The 16,644-nt window shown below is 32.7% G+C and overlaps 2 protein-coding genes across 4 annotated transcripts in view; one reads left to right on the top strand and one right to left on the bottom strand.

Moving 5' to 3' along the window:
- The first annotated feature begins 3,892 nt into the window (after positions 1-3,892).
- On the top strand, positions 3,893-15,257 carry LOC124362616. 2 transcript variants are annotated; one of them, XM_046817280.1, is made up of 4 exons: positions 3,893-4,138; positions 7,068-7,316; positions 9,167-9,423; positions 15,068-15,257. In XM_046817280.1, the coding sequence occupies exons 2-4, from the start codon at positions 7,103-7,105 to the stop codon at positions 15,170-15,172; spliced, it is 576 nt and encodes a 191-aa protein (XP_046673236.1). In that variant the 5' UTR covers positions 3,893-4,138; positions 7,068-7,102; the 3' UTR covers positions 15,173-15,257. The 2 variants fall into 2 exon arrangements, with proteins under 2 accessions (XP_046673236.1, XP_046673241.1); XM_046817285.1 differs by lacking the exon at positions 3,893-4,138 and adding an exon at positions 4,189-5,240.
- Positions 15,258-16,189: 932 nt separating this feature from the next.
- LOC124362605 (glutamate receptor-interacting protein 2) overlaps positions 16,190-16,644 on the bottom strand; it is a 53,378-nt gene continuing 52,923 nt past the window's right edge. For both annotated transcript variants that reach the window (XM_046817258.1, XM_046817268.1), the window contains exon 18: positions 16,190-16,548. In XM_046817258.1, coding sequence (XP_046673214.1) covers positions 16,432-16,548 — 117 coding nt within the window. In that variant the 3' untranslated portion in view covers positions 16,190-16,431. The remainder of the gene's footprint in view (positions 16,549-16,644) is intronic.

The following is a 16,644-nucleotide window of genomic DNA, read 5'->3' as shown; positions in this document are numbered from 1 at the left end:
GTAGATAAAATTGAAACTTACTTGTTGAAATGGTGATGCCGTTGAAATAATAAAAAATAAAAAAATAAATAAAAATAAAAGAAAACCATAAAATTGTATTAACCCAGAAATGTTACAGTGAATTCAGTAAAGATTTTCATTACGTACTGTTGGGTACGTTGGTGCTCCCTTGAATCGGTTTATTTCGACCCAATTTCAAAGCCGAAACTCAAAACACATCAAAAAATTATTAAGTAATTGTTTATTCTTATGTAGAATACTTTTATCAGTTCTTTATACAGCGCTATGAGATCGCTCGTGGATTGTCCATAAAGGTGTGAAGGAATTATGATAGTGACACAGTTTATTAATGTTAGAAGTATGTGATCAACAACAAAAAATTTCGAGTGTTTTGTCTCGACAAAAAATCTCGATGAAAACAAATAATTATTATGAAGGCTATTCAGTTCATGTTAAACCAGTCTCAACATATTTCGTTGTGTTCAGCCATGACAATAAATTAAAGCATTTTATAACGAAAGAGGGGTCATTTAATTCAAACTCTTAGAGTTATAGGAATCAAGCGGGTAGTAACTATTGTGGGCGTAACTTACTGTATATACGATACAAATGCAGCAGAGATAAGGGGATAAGAACGCGTTCGCGGCGCCCCAGCGCGTTTTCATTACCTGTGGTCACTGGAGCGGCGTTACGAGGCCCCGCTAATTAAATCTTGGGCGATCCTGATTATGGAGTCAGATCACCACTGTGACCCCGTAAAGTGCTGTGAATTGAGATCTAGGTGTTAATTGCCTACTCCTTTAATCAAGAGGCTTCATCTCGTTACATCTGATGTGCTGCCTTTGTCACGTCACATGGTTAGTACCTTGCTTCTGTGTCTCTCTTTTACCTTACGTTTCCTCTTTGTTTTACACTGTACAAATCTTATCTTTGTACACGCTTAAAATGAGATGCTTAAATTTGTAAGGCAATCCCAATTTTCATAAATCAACAAACCGTTGACATGTCAAACCTGTGCTTGGGGTAAATATAATCGAAGGACTTGTGTGATAATAGCTAATAAGTGACATTTTTAAATATTGTGTCAAAGTTTAAACACTTTAATAGATTCTTTAAAAGTTAACAGCTGCAAACTCCTAAATGTTTATTACTACACACATGAAAAATATGACTGCACTACAGTAACAAAGTGAAACGCATATAGACTTCAGGTCAGCGCGGGAGGCTTCGTGCCCCCCCCCTCCCCCAATACGGACAACGATCTGGCCCGGAGACTGAGTCCAATGTACCATTTTTAATAAAGGTGAAGTTTCACATCAAACTTCCCTCTTCTAAGTTGAGTAGTTTGAAAATTATTGTAAACAAAGATCTGATTCACACAAGCAGAAATCTGATTTCCTCTTCAACAGGTGGGGGAAAATCAGGTAAATGATAGTCAAATTAAACTACGTTGTGGCTAATTTTAAAATATATTTTCTTATATTACACAATCATTAGATTTAATTAGAGCATTACCTTGTACATATATTTCAAGTATAAGTTCACTTACAAACGTAAATTACAAATTTATTATGGAAAACCAGGCAAATAAATGAAAACTACATTATTCAGTGAAAAACATAAAACAGTTTAGTTGGAAGAAGACATTTCATCTCTTTTAAGACCACTATTCTGTTCATATTCAAACACTTATATAGGGTTAGTTAAAAGTCTGGACACACCTAGATATCATTTTAGTGTATTGGAGTAGAAAACACAAACTCATAATTAATTTATAATACATAAAAGTTTACTTATGTGCAACATTTGAACATTCTTGGATAATTCCAAATTTAACTTCAATCGTCAAGTGGATTCTGGCCAGTGTAAACTAGCTACATCTCCAACTCATCATTTGGGTATTAGATCCTTAGTAATTACAGTCTTGCCAGTATTGAGAGGAGTAACATCTATTGTATGTTTTAATTGTAGTGTGAGCGCGAACAACAGTGCTAATGATGCACGGTTACGGCGCTCGAATTTGTTCTTGCAATTAAATGAGGGATTTATTCAATTATTTGCACCCGGATCAAAATCTTACATCGAGATGGGTAGTTGAAAAAAAAACAGGTTCTGTCAAGAATAATGCTAGATAGCAAAAACCGAGGAACAGTGTATAAATGAGAAGCATGTTGTTGAAAATCCACCCGGAATAACCACTAATCAACCTGTCTAAGCAACTTGGCATTTCTTAAGCATATGTGTACAAGATTTTGAAAGAAGATAAGTACAAAGCATATAAAATTCATGTATGTTTCAGAGTGTATGCAAAGACCATAGGTTTAATCGCGATCGCTTATCTCCTTACCGCTCGCGTTTCGGGATGAGTTGTTTCAAACACCGACTAATAAAATCAGCTAGACACAAAAAGTTCATGATTACATTTGCTTCAAATGTACTGTTAGAAGAAAATAATATAATCCTTTAACAGGGATGAAGTTATTTTTAAGTTTAAGACATAGAATCTCTGTATGCTGATTTAAAAGTGACATGTTTGTATTATTTTCTTCCTTCCGACGACCCTTAGATAGAATAAAACTCCTGTCACTTCAGCTGCTCTACGCGGTGCGGTAACTCGCGCGTCGTATCATGAAATTCGGAAGCTCAACCTGGTCACAATGGTCCGATGTTTACCATTTTAATACCAGTAGTAGAGTTAGCATCTCGCGTCAGATTTCGACACTGTTGGTCAACTTGTTCGATAGTTATCGTGCGTACAATCAGGTAGAAATCGGATTTTCGCCATCAACTGGTGGTAGAGGCTTCGCTAAACGCTTAGCCACTAACATCTAACTCTAAATTACTGTGCATTAAATAATGCTCGTTGATGAAATCTAGTTTAGCATTTTTCATAAAAATATCTTGTGAGCAGAAACATACAATATAGTCCTTGTTCTAAAGTAGTATCCAAACGAAATAGTGCTGAGGTGTAGCATAAATTAAAAAAAATATATTTTTGTTTGAATTCATTTAATGACACATCACCGATATATTTAATAACTACTGAATGGCTACTACATCTAATAAAAACTGTCCGGAGTATCCAAATGACACAGAGAAGGCTGTCAATCCGGTTAAGTTAGACTGCGATTAAAGCCAATAGAAAAGTATCAAACCGGTTTTTCTCGGAAGTAAATACGCGCCACGTATTTCCGATCAGTATTATACCTCTCTCTGCCTCCACCATTTTATTACTTTATATAAATAGAGATTATAATTTTTGATTGTAAAATAGTAATGTAAACTGTATTGTGACTCTTGTTTTACAGTAATAGTAGAGTTTATTAATTTATGGTTAGGTGTAAGAGAGGACTTAATAGTCCTAACCTCGCTAATTGAATATGTTTTACGTTATATTCAATAAAGACATTTTTAATTTCATTTCATTTTCACCTCTTCGTTTATATTATACATTCCCTTAAATACGCGTCCACAAAAATGTGACTTGTTCTCCTGAGGGATTACGGATATCATACAAATGTTTTGCAACTCAGTTAAAACTTAACTGCAACTTATGAGAATTTCGGTCAATCAAAGTGAATTAGACCTCAAGTTTAGAGAAATGGTTTTCCTAATTAAATTTCTTTCGTATTTCTAGATGAAGCTATTCCAAGATATTAAACTTTGAAGATAATATTAGACTCAGGTTAATGTCGGAATTACTCGGGAATTACACATCAGACCGTTGATGGGATTGGTATTGAACAGAAAACCGGGGCGAAAGCCCCAAATCCCGAAGTTTTTGCCCCGATGACCCTCTTGCCCAAACGTACGCACTGAACCGAACGGGACGACACCGGATATTTGCTGAAGGATAGGTTACCCCCGGAATTGCCAATTCATGTGTGGATCACTTTCTCGAATTCCAAAAGTGAGAGCCGATCACACGAGGATCCAGTGGAGTGGATGTGGAGCATCCCCCACTCTTCTCCACAAGGTCCAGTCTGGGGATCACGGGTCCTCGGAGGCTCGACTCATTCCTCAGTCTGCGGTCGCTCTTCCACCGGCGAGGTGTGTACCGACCTCTTCCTTGGACTGTTCACATATACTGTTGTTTACTTGTTCACGACAATCCTCTGTGCATTCGCACTCAAGTCAGGTAAGCCTACAATTCTCTTTGTTGCAGCCTGTGCTGTGTTTAATGTTCCAAAACATGATACGTTTTTGTAATGCATTGCCATTATATCTGGTTTAAACTATCTATATCTGTGCATGTCTATAGAGGATCAACATGCTTAACAAGATTACAGGAAATTTTATTAGAAGAGTTTGTTTACAATGCAGTTCTATACAATAAACGTCTCGCACTCTGTTGTGCTATTGTTTAAATCTATTACATTTTTAAATTAAAATTATGATTGATGATTTATATTGATCTGCTTATTGGCCAGAACGTTATTGTAGAGTTTCGGTAACAAATGTTACGACTATGACTGGACTGTCACAGGTCATGTTTGAGCACTTCCTGGCCGCCCTAGGGATGCCGCGACCGCAGTGCTCACTCAGTGATAATGACCCAATTATTTTACTTTCCTTAACCCAAGCGTGCTTGTAACTATTGTATTAAGGCCAAGCCGTTTCCGGCCGTCCACCAGTTTGCCCACTTCAAGTCCTTGCCAAAAATAACGGTTCTTCTCGACCCAAGGCAAAGATGAATTCTCAATTTTTCTTTCTTCTTTCTACATACGCACAAATTCAGAGAAGCTCAGCATTTCATTTTTAAGATAAAATACTGCCCAAACCCACATTAAGGGTAAAATGTTTAAGCTCCTTTAGATAAGAAATAACAGTACATATTTAAACTTTAATTTCATGTTATATTTATATATACTAATATGTTATAATATTTGAATATGAGTTCACTTTTTTATGTCTAATTTGCTTAGTAATTAAATTGTTACACATTGCAACAAGGATTATAATTTTACTATGCATTTTGACTATTCAAATGATTCAATAATTCAAATTCGATTCATTATAAAGAATGCAAACAATACTTTTGCATGTTTCCAGTAATTTTACCTTCTTCTGTATAAGCCTGCATGTATAAGGTATTGCAGTGGTAAACAGTTTGATATTGGTTTTCAGCAGATGTATTAATTTTGGAACATCGTATACAAGTAACGGATGTTACCAAACAAACATACCAAAACTCTCTGGTATGTGGAAATTGCAAAATGCAATGTACGTAAAGTGATAAGGTTTGTAATATATTATTTTGTTTATTATTACTGTTTGAGGGAAACATACAAACGCTCCACCATCATGAAGTTATGGTTGCCAAAATTCAATATACAATTATAAAGCTAATGCAGTATCTAGCATTACATATAATTAAAAATTATAAACATCTTTTGTTATTTAAATTTATTTATTCTTCTCATATTATTCTCATCTTAACGAGGTACCTTTAAAATCAGTATGCAACTTTATTTATGCTCATATATTAGGATTTCTTGTCAGCTATTTAAGATGGATCTCATTATTTTGATTCCCATTAAAAAATGACGATTCCTGCCTCACAAGCAACTATCGCCCCATTTCAATCGTTCCAATCATGAACAAAGTCTTTGAAAAGATTTTTCTGACAAGATTAGAATAATTCTTAGACCGTTTTAAAATCCTTTGTTCTGATCAATTTCGAATCAATACAATTGTCGATGGCCTGAAAAGAGAGAATATGTGATAAGTACATTTCTCGACTTATCTAAAGCATTTGACTGTGTACACCATGAAACATTGCAGTATCAGTTAACAACATGTGGTATTAGAGGCCTGCCACACGAATGGCTCTCTTTGTACCTTAGATATAGAAACTAGTAGGTGCAGAGTGCGAATGCACTGTCAGGGAGAATTCAAATGACCTATGGTGTCCCATAGGGATCTATCCTTAGACTCGTCCTATTCCTTGTGTACATCAACAGGTTGAACTCCTCGATCCTGACAGGAAAAAATTCTGCTCTGTTGATATACTAAGGGCAGCCTTCTTTTGCCTCGTGTATCCCCATCTGACATACGGCTTGAGGTTATGGGGCAGCTGTTCTAAATACAAATTTGAAAGGGAAATTAGAAGTCAAAAGAAAGCTTTTAATTTTAGAGATTCTTGTAAAGATGCCTTCAGGGAGCTTAGATTGCTAACTTTACCCTGCCTGTATATCGTTGAGGTGGCCCTGCAATGCTGATTCAAGTGTGACTTGGTTCAAGGCAGGAATGTTCACCAATAAAGGACTACAGGCAGGGACAACTTCCGCGTACAATAACACAGAACGGCAACATTTGAGTGTATGTCATCTAGGTTGTTGTCAGGCTGATCAATAGATTCCCTGAGGAAACAAAACAATTGAATGACCCTAAATAATTCAAAGCCCGGTTAAGACAACTATGAGTGTCTAGGGTGTTCTACTCAGTTGACAAGTTTATAAAGAGCCGCTGGGATGCAATCCAAAACTAAAATGATCAATCATCTGGTTCTGATATGAAGTATATCAAGAACGGCTGACAAGAGTAAATGACATTTGAGTAAATAAAAGAAATTGTGTCTGTGTGAGTTAGTGAATGGCAGTTATTTTTTAAATTGTATGTGATGAATTCTGTATACAGAAACACAAAACACTGACGTTTATATGCAATTGTAAAAATTGTTGCCACAATATACATTTATTATTATAATAAAGAGATAAGAAAAAAATAATTAGATCAAAGTGTAATTTTTTGCTGTGCAGTTTTATCTCAAGTATCCAAAGAGCTCATTCTCACAATGCCAGTAATTTATTTCATGAAAAAATACACAACACATTTTTGTAATATTGGATCCTAGTAATTCTATGCAGTACTGAAGATCATTGGTCTGTTTGGAATCTAACTCCTGCTGTCTTTTCTGGAATAATCCTCAGCCAGTTTTCTCATCCCCTTCACCCCTCTCCAAATCTTCCTTAGTTGTCCTTCGTTTCACTTTCCTTTTATGTCTTTATCATGTTATGGTACCCAACTTAACATTATTTTAACACTGAATAAATGTTCTTTTTCAGAGATCCTGTGCTACCACAGTTCCTGATATTCAAAGATGTGGGATCTGGTGATGTTGAGTAAGGTGTTGACCACTGCGGTGGTGCTGAGCGTGATGCTGCAGAACTGTTCCTGTGGAGCTGAGTCCTCTGCCACAGGAGTCTCCGAGGAAAGAGCTAGTCAAGCAGTTCAAAACATTGACAACACACCAGAATCGAGCTCACAACCTCACCAAGTAGCAACTATCTTCGATGGTGTGGTATTGGAATCAGGTGTGTTTCTTTACATCTGGTGCTCCTAAGAGTTCAATAACTGGTTTTATTGAGTGCATTAAACATATCCATCTGATTAATACATGATTGATTTCTTGAGAGGAAAAGTTATAATCATAAAGAAGTTTACCAATACTGTTTTATAATACTGAATATCTTCTTTTTGAGGCTTGCTTCTGTCATAAATTTTCACATCTTCACAGAAAATGAAACATTCTTCTACACTGATTCCAATTTATACAGCTAGTTTCTTGATTATCATTAACGATTTCCAGTTCAAACCATGTAGAAAAATTGCTAAACACAATTCAAATCTTGAAATATTGTAGCCTCTCTATGCAGAGCCTTCTTCAGCCAATGAATCTTGGATCAAAACTAGCGGGACCTGTAATAAACTTCAATAGGCAAATGAAGGAGGTGGAGCTTTGTTGAGATTAGCTGAAAATTAACCAATCAGTGATCAATATTGGTCTTCTTTATTACAGTCTGCCATATTTTGATAATCTGACTCTATCTTCTTTGTTGAAGCTATTTTCATTCTCAATCTCTAAAGTTTCTCTTATTATTCTTAGATAATAGTAAGATACTCATTTTTGCAACTATTTTAGTTTTGTCAGTGCCTATTGTATGTATATTTAGTTTTTAAAATTTGTTCTGCTATGACTGATTTCTCCGTACCCAAATGTTTTGTGAGTATAATATGTAGATATAAACTATTTGGTTAACGATATTCTCATTCCCCTACATAATAGTCTTGATAATAATATTGTTCATGGTAAAATTTGTGTAATGACAAATTATTTTAAATTCTTTTCTTTCTGTGAATTTTTTTAAAGACTAGTTTGAAGAGGATATCTATTTGCAAATATAAGTAACCACTAACTACAAGATCTGGATGAAGTCTGAATATGTTTAGGTGTTTGTCTTACAAATGTTATTTATAGTTGAAGAAGCCTTGCTTAAATACAGTGGTCTCTAGATAAAATACTAAATGAAGCAGCAATGGTTTCAATAAGGAGAGGTTTCATAATGACGGAAAAATGTAATAATAACTTTAAAAGTATGTTATAAATTTTATTAATTAAATACAAAATCTCTCTATCATGTTTAAAATATTTAGAAATGGAAATAACCCTGATTTCTTGCATTTTAAAAGTAAATACCAAGTTATGAAAATCATATGAGCAGATTCCATTAAATGCTGCAACACTAAGAGTTAAAAGTATAAAAACAACATTTTTTTTAAATTAAAATTATCATACATTTCATGTAAAATAATTAAGAATATCTATTCTACCAATTAACAAAATTACAAATTCATTATTCAATGAAGTACTGGTAAGAAGTAATGTATAGAAATGTAATAAAATATGACACCTGGTATTAAATTGGTACAAACATTTAGAATTATTGGTATTCTTTACCAATTCAAATTAAAAGTTCAGTGCTTCCTTAAATACTAAATTCTTAACTTTGACTTTCCTTATTAAATGTGACCAAATTCTATACTTACTTCAAAATTATGTAGGCTATTTTATATTACGATTTAAAATAATGTTTATCGAAACTGATTTTTACGTCATATTAGTAGCAAATAAAAGTGGATTTTAAACTTGCTTTCTGTTGTATAAAACTTCTTATCAATATAATACCTAAACTATATATCTTTAATTTATATATATTTTAAACTTCTTGTGAACATCAATTTTAATGATGTAAACATGGTTTAAAGATGATTTATGATCAGTATATGTTTAATTTAATACTTTAAATTACACTTTATTTAATCATTACTATAGCACTATTTAGTTAATTTAAATTTAATAACCCAATGAAAATGCTTGTTTCAGAACCAAGAGGTGGAATAAAAATAAAAATTAAAAAACCAAAGCTGAAAAAGGCTAAGAAGTTTCTAAAGAAATTTCTACCATTCTTGCTGATACCACTGATTGTCCAAGCCAAGATGATTCCTCTGTTCCTTCTCAAGCTGACACTGCTCGCTCTAAAGGCCTTGGGGGTAGGCAAGTTGGCTCTGATCATCATTGTCATCAACTTGGTGTACACTGCCATGCATGGAGCTCAAAATGCAGATCAGCAACAAACCAAGGTGAGGCTCATGTAAAATTTTGTGGCAAAGGGAGGTGCATAGTGTACTGATGTTTCCTTGTAAATATTTAGTATATATAAGTTTGAAGAGAATTTTAAACAGTATATGGATACTAGGTAGCTCAGACCACTAACAATGTTGATATCTGTTTTAAAATGTATAAATTGGATAAAACATAACATAACATGTTTATTCAAATAATTCATTTTCAAATTAAGCTCATTCAAAATACTATTAACCCTTTGCAGTCAGTTACTATTCATTAATTTCCACTGCTATTTCTATATGAGCTCAGAGTTGCTTTGTTTGAATTATCCAGTATAACTGGCCATTGAAAGGTATTTAATCATATTATATGTGGTTGTTAGGAAAATGAAAACTAAAACTGCAATGGGCAGCAATAACCATTCCAACAGGACAATTATTATAAATATTGTTTGAAAGGTAAAGTGTTTAAGAGTTCAAAATATAACAAATGTCAATTTATTTACTTCTAATAATTCTTTTGCTAACTAAATTCAGAATAAAACTCAAGATTTTATCTTCAATCACATAAGAAAAATAAATTGATCTTGTTAGACATTTGAAAATGCATTATCATATGTACAGAATTTAAAGCTGAATTAACTAAAAATTAATACAGGAAAATATCTGGCCATAGATATTGGTTTAGGTGTATCTTCCTTTCAATATGAGGCTTATTTGTTGTCATAAAAATTATGTTTTTAATAATTATAAAACAATAATGTAATACCCAGAAACAGCCATAAAATGAAAACATTGAAAGTTTTTAATTAAACATTAAGCATAATGGATGTTTTGATCTGCATAATTTTGATATACGCTTATTCTATTTTGTTAGCTTCTTAAATGATATCACAATACGTAACATTTCAAGATCTATCTGTTTTCAAGATATCTAGTGAACAGAGTTAGACTCTGCTTGATCTGCATGGATAGATATGGACCATAATTAAACTTAATTTTGCCTTTGTAGAAATTAAACTTTGTGGACACTTTCAAGTCTATAGCTCAATTCGTTCTGACACTTTTTTATAGATTCAAAGATTCAAAATTTCTTTATTTACATAATCGTTAAGATTAGTAATGGCGTCAAATACAAAGTTACTAACTATTACAGTGTAGAACATTAATTAACATATTATATAAAACATGTAATGTTACATGATCAGTGATTATTACTTGACACAAATGTTAAAACTGTTAAACATTAAAAATAAAGCAGTGTTAAATGAATACAATCTGGCTGCATATGAAACTTCTACAGAGAAAAATGTACATATGAAATAGAATGAAAAAAATCTAAAGTTAACATTGATGATACAAAATGAAACCAAGTTGGAGTTAAAAATGGACATGTCAAAGTTTGTGTTAAAATGCTTCTATCAAAGTGGTAAAATAATTTCAAGTTAGTGCTAGTTGAAATGTTGTTTCCAGTTATAGAACTCTGCTAGGCTGTAGAAGGGTCGGTCCTGAAGCCAACTCTTCAGGCGGCGTGGAAACTTTTGTACTTCTGTCTTCTTAAGGTCTTCTGGTAGAGAGTTTCCACATTTTGGCGCCAGTGTAGCTGGGTTTCTTCTCAGTCCTACTAAGATGATGCACAGGAAGGCAGTAGTTGGTTGCGTGCCTGGTGTTATGGTGGTGGATCTGTGCTCCATTTCTTGCCGCGTCTGGCGCCTTGATGTGTATATAAGTCACAACTTCTAGAATGTAGATGCTTATGACTGTGAGGAATCTTCAGGCTCTTGAAAGTGTCTCTGCATGTTTCTCTTGGTTTGAAGGTTCCCTAGAATTCTGATTTGCTCTTTTTTGTTTTAGGAAGACACGTTGTAGGTTAGTGTTAGTTGTTTCCTCCCCATACAGCTATTCCATAGCGTATGTGTGACTCAAAGAGTTGCATAGTAATGCAGTCTTGGTAGTTGTGGTGTCACTTATACTTCTCACTCTTCTCAGCACATACAGTCCTGTGCTAAGTTTCCTTGCAGAGTAAGTTGATGTGTTGTGTCCACGATAAGTCTTCGTCAATTGTAACTCCAAGGTATTTGGTGGAGCTAATAACTTCATCAAGTTCTGGTATTCGTGTGACAACTTCTCTGTTTTCTTCCTAGTACTAGTTGTTTTGTTTTCTTTTCATTGAGGACAAGGTCATTATTGTGGCAGTATTGGATTGCCATATTTATGGCTGTGAAGGAATCAATTTCTAGTTGTTTTGTGTCTGTGTTTTCTCTGCCAAGTAATAACACTGTATCATCTGCGTACATTAAACAGTTGCAATAGAGCTCAAGGAGTTTAGGAAAAGTCGTTTGTAAAGAGTATGTACAGAAACAGGGCCTAGAACCGATCCTTGAGGGACTCCTCTTGTGATCTTCTTCGGATGTGATCTTACTAATTCTAGTTTTCCATTGTTATAGTGTTTTATCTCCACCAGTTGTTTTCGGTCTGTTAAATAGCTTTTAAACCACTCTTTTGTTTGTTCCCCGAATTCCTAGTTGATGATAGCTTTTTAAGGAGATGTTTGTGGTCAAGACAATCAAAAGCTTTACTATAGTCAAGCAGAATAGCAGTAGTTGTATTTCCTTCTTCCTGTTGGTCAATGATGAATTCCACCAGACTAATCAAAGCAGTGGTTGTGGATTTTCCAGGCATAAAACCATGTTGGTATTTTGTCAGAAGTTGATTGTTTTGTTAGGTGTTTTAAAAGACGAGATAGAACTATTTTTTCAAAAACTTTTGATATGGTTGGAATTAAGGATATCGGTCTATAATTAGATGGTTGTGCTGTACATCCTTGTTTGTGTTTTGGATATACTTTTGAAAGTTTCAAAGCTGATGGAGAAGGTTCCAGTAGAGAATGATTTTGTTAGCAATATCAACTAAAGGCTCTATAAGGTCGTCTTTACACAATATTATATTGACACATTACATTATATTGTTCTGAAAATATTCTGTACAGAGTCAGGTTTGCAGATAAATTATATATATAAAGATAAAAAACAGGAAATACGAGATTGTTACCACATGCAGAACTTGGAATTCCCTTCTAGATAGCATCAAAGAACTGAAAAGCCGGACACGGTTCAATTCAGCTTTAAAAAAAAAAAAAAAACTCTTCTTGGATCGGATAACATAATGGAATATGCCCATCAAAACAAATAGAGACAGACATGAGCTTCAGGTGCAATAATCTCCAAGATAGTAAATTATACCATATCCTGAATAATAAAACTTTCAAAATAAACAATAAAATGTGGTACACTTTTAATATCCAATATCTAAATATCTCTCCTAGCTTAGTCAAAAGAAAGGTAGATTTCACATGTGGCTATCTCAAAACATCAGGCTGAAGATGGATTATTAGTTTACTGTTTACTTTGCCTAACACTGATACAATCATAATAGTGTCAGACATTTAGAAACTCCATAATTTTGAAACCTTACAAAACAAAATCTGTTTTATATATATAAATTCCTTTGTAAAAATAGACTTTATTTAGTTACAATTGATCTGAAATTATTTTTATAAACATATTCACTTATGAAGGTTCAATTGTATATAACTTTCAATGGCCACCATCTTAAAATCTTAAGATTTATTATAAAATAAGTAAGAATGTTGCTTGAAATAGCTTGAAAATTTAAGAAAAGTTTCAATTTTTATTTATGTTGTGAAATACCAAAGATAAAAATTTGCTCCAAATGGCAATGACTGCCTTCTTAAAACTTTCTATTGGTTAAGACCGGCTGAACCAAGCTATATGTAAATACTGCCTCTGTACCATATTTAGTCTGAATCTAGTCATATTAAGAACTACGGTAGTTATCGCGTTTACAATATTATACCCACAAGATTGTACATAATACTTAAAACTTTGTATGCATGCTATCTGTAAATATAGCAGATATAAAAAGAGATATAAAAAAAGCACTTACGAGATATAAAAAGCACTTAAGAAAAAACATAATGTAAATGACCTGAACACTTTTTTTGCACTATAATATATATTATAACAAATACATAACCATTGCTATTTCCAAAATTTGTTTGGCCGCCATCTTGAAATCTTAAGAAATATCAAAACAAGTGAAGAAGTAGAAGTTGTTTATAATTATGTATTTTATTTCAATAATTAAATGTTCTAGCTCTATGTTAGGAATTAGATAAGTAAAAATTGTTGCTTAAATCCAAATGACTGCCATCTTGAAACATTGTATTATTTAAGACTTATTGGAGAAAATGCCAAAATCTTCTGAAAATCGCATTATGGAGGTGATAATAAGAATAGACAGATTTATATGAAATCTAACTAAAAGTAGATTTGGTCTAGTGAAGTATTTGTTTTTAATGAGATCAGAATCAATAAAATTAATTCTACTGGACGATATCTGCCACCTTTAGTAAAACTATAAAATATATAATAATTATATAGAACTTTGTTGTAAACAGTATGAACAACCTGTCAAGAATTTTGAATTCTGACAAGATTAAAACCGAAATTAGTTCATTTGCATTTAATGCAATAACAATGTTTGGGGATTCACATATTATATTGAAAACAACTAACAAAATGTAGTGAATGAAAAACACCTTAATGTGATGTCATGTGGGCTCTAATTATTTATTCTGAAAGTTCTTTTTTTATAAATTTTTATGAGCTTTTTTCAATAAGTTTACACTTAGTAACCATGAAAGATTGAAAGGTGATTTTTCATATTTAGTAGATAACATTGACTCAAAAGTACTAAATAAATTATTTTAATTGTTGTATATAATTGTTTGTGGTTACTGAGAAACATCTTAATGATTTTCAGAAAAATATATACTGGAATTGAAATAAAATCATATTAGTAATAAAGATAATTTTCACATTTTTGTCTCTACATTTGATGTGTTATTTTTTGTGCTTAGAGGTCAAGTACATGACAATAGATCTATAGCATAGCATAACATAAAATAATGTTTTGATACTTTTGTTCTCTAAATTTGAAATAAAAGGCAGTTAAAATGTGCCGTAAATGTGTACATACTACATACACAGTTGTAAATGTTTTATTGAAAGACAACAATAATTAAGGTTGACTACTTGTTTAAACAGACCTCATTGTCAACCAAAGAAATTGTTCTACTTGTAAGCACCACAGAAAAGTTGATCAAAAGGAATGTGAAAGTGGGCCATGGCAGTTTTAGTGTAATGCATACTATCAGGAAGAAGATTGGTAATGGAAGACTTTGTAACAAAACACTTGAGTGACCAAAAACAGCAAAGTAATACAAGTATCGGATGTCCTGTTGCCATAAAAACTGAGGATGTATCAAATAACCGACAGGAGCTAAGATGCACTCACTTGCACCTTCTCAGCAAGTTTTAGCAGCCATTTGCTCTTCTGTAACTTAAACTGTACACATTTCTAAAAAATTGTCCCTCTCTTCTATCTTATGCAGTGTCAGTAATAAATTGTCAATGATAAGTTGTCTTGTTTAATTTATATACTGTTTTAGTGCACTGATTTTATCATATATAGAACAATTTTATCTTAATTCAAATGCATTGACAATTTGTTGACATCAGTAATGTTAAAGTTAATATTTGTAGTGTTTTAATATGGCGATAATTTTATTTTACAGGAGGTAAACTTACTGGCAGCACAGCATTACGGCTTCAATGGGGGTCCAGAGTACGGAGCTTGGTTCAACAACAGACGGTACATGGAGGAGCCTCAGAGCCCTTAGATTGTCGATCATTCTCTCACACGCCATAACAAACCAAAGAGCCTTATTTATTTTTAGCCTTAAATATACGATATTTATTCTTTAACATGTTTAATTTGTCTTCCTATAGAATTTTATTGTTGTTATAAAATTTGGTCAAATAATGAAATAATCAATAAAAGTGTTTAACACTTTGAGTATAAACTCCCTTAGTATTATGGGACAGCAAAATTCCATAAGAACCATAGTTTTATGGGATTGATATTTTTTGTTGAACTATATGAACGTGAATTGCATAGTTTTATGGGATTGATATTTTTGGTTCAACTTTTTTATAATCTATATTTTTTTTCTGTGACATCTATTATCACATTAGTAACACAACCCATCACTGTAATGCATGTGATGTATTGAATCAGCTTATTGGGAAAGCACAATAACACTATACAAAACATGTCTTAAAGTGTACTGTACTAAAATAAACTGCAAAGTGTCACCCATTTCTATATAACCATCAGAGGTTAGTTTCTATGTTCAAATAAGATGTGAAATAAATATCTAGTTTAGAGGTTTGTAATAAAATATGTTTAAACTAAATATTTTCTTTAAAACATGTGCTCTTTTTTTAATAATTAAATTTTTAACATAATTTAACTACCTACTTTTAAATTAATAGAAATGAAAAAACAAAGGAAACACAGCTGGTATGTAAGCATTTTTCATATATGTTTGATAGTTTTTGACTTATGATGTTTTGACAATCACAAAAAATGCCCAGAATTCTATGAAAAGATGGCTACTAATCTGGGGCCAGCACTCAAACTTTTAAACCTCCAATGAACCCAAAAGCAAGAACTATTTACTCCTGTAGAAATTGCTGAGTTTGATTTTTAGCACTGTTATTGTCAATTGTTTCACATTTTAGTCTTTGAAAAATATTTATATTAGTACAAATGTAGTATATTTTTTACAAAATCATAAAGTAAAAAGAAGAGAGAAACGTGAACTGAGGAAAAGGAAAATAAAATAAATTATAACTATACCATATTTTATATTAAAATGTATTAGTTTATGGCACAAACACAGAAGTTTATGAGGTAGACACATGAACTTGATGGTTTTAACTAAAACTTTTTCACTAAGTTTGAGCATTATTTTCTTGTAGGAACTTTATTCATTTTGTTATATTTACAATATAATTATTTCACACTAAATGTATAGACAAACAAAACATAAGAAAACACATGCACAAACACTATTTATATAAATTGCAATAATGACTAGAGGGTTTTTGTGATAGTTGGCGTTTTTATGGGGGGTGGTGGTGGAGTGGGAGGAGGAGGTTGTGAATCCTGGTCATCATCCTCCATCCATGGTAGCGGTGCTGTGTTGTGGTCCTGGAACAAAAAAAATCAGCAATTCAGCTTTATTACTGAAGTAAAATATCTCTTAGAACAAAATATCAATGTACGTACAATTCCAAAACATCTGGG

Source organism: Homalodisca vitripennis, chromosome 1 (assembly GCF_021130785.1).
Source record: "Homalodisca vitripennis isolate AUS2020 chromosome 1, UT_GWSS_2.1, whole genome shotgun sequence".
NCBI classification, from domain to species: domain Eukaryota; kingdom Metazoa; phylum Arthropoda; class Insecta; order Hemiptera; family Cicadellidae; genus Homalodisca; species Homalodisca vitripennis.
Note: the sequence above shows the minus strand (reverse complement) of the source record. Positions and strands in the feature narration are given on the sequence as shown.

What these genes read in the sequence shown, in the direction of transcription:
- LOC124362616 (XM_046817280.1), top strand. Translation starts at nt 7,103, where the DNA reads ATGTGGGATCTGGTGATGTTGAGTAAGGTGTTGACCACTGCGGTGGTG. An exon ending in TGGTGTGGTATTGGAATCAG is followed by an intron (nt 7,317 to 9,166) that starts GTGTGTTTCTTT and finishes TGCTTGTTTCAG; the next exon opens with AACCAAGAGGTGGAATAAAA. An exon ending in CAGATCAGCAACAAACCAAG is followed by an intron (nt 9,424 to 15,067) that starts GTGAGGCTCATG and finishes TTTATTTTACAG; the next exon opens with GAGGTAAACTTACTGGCAGC.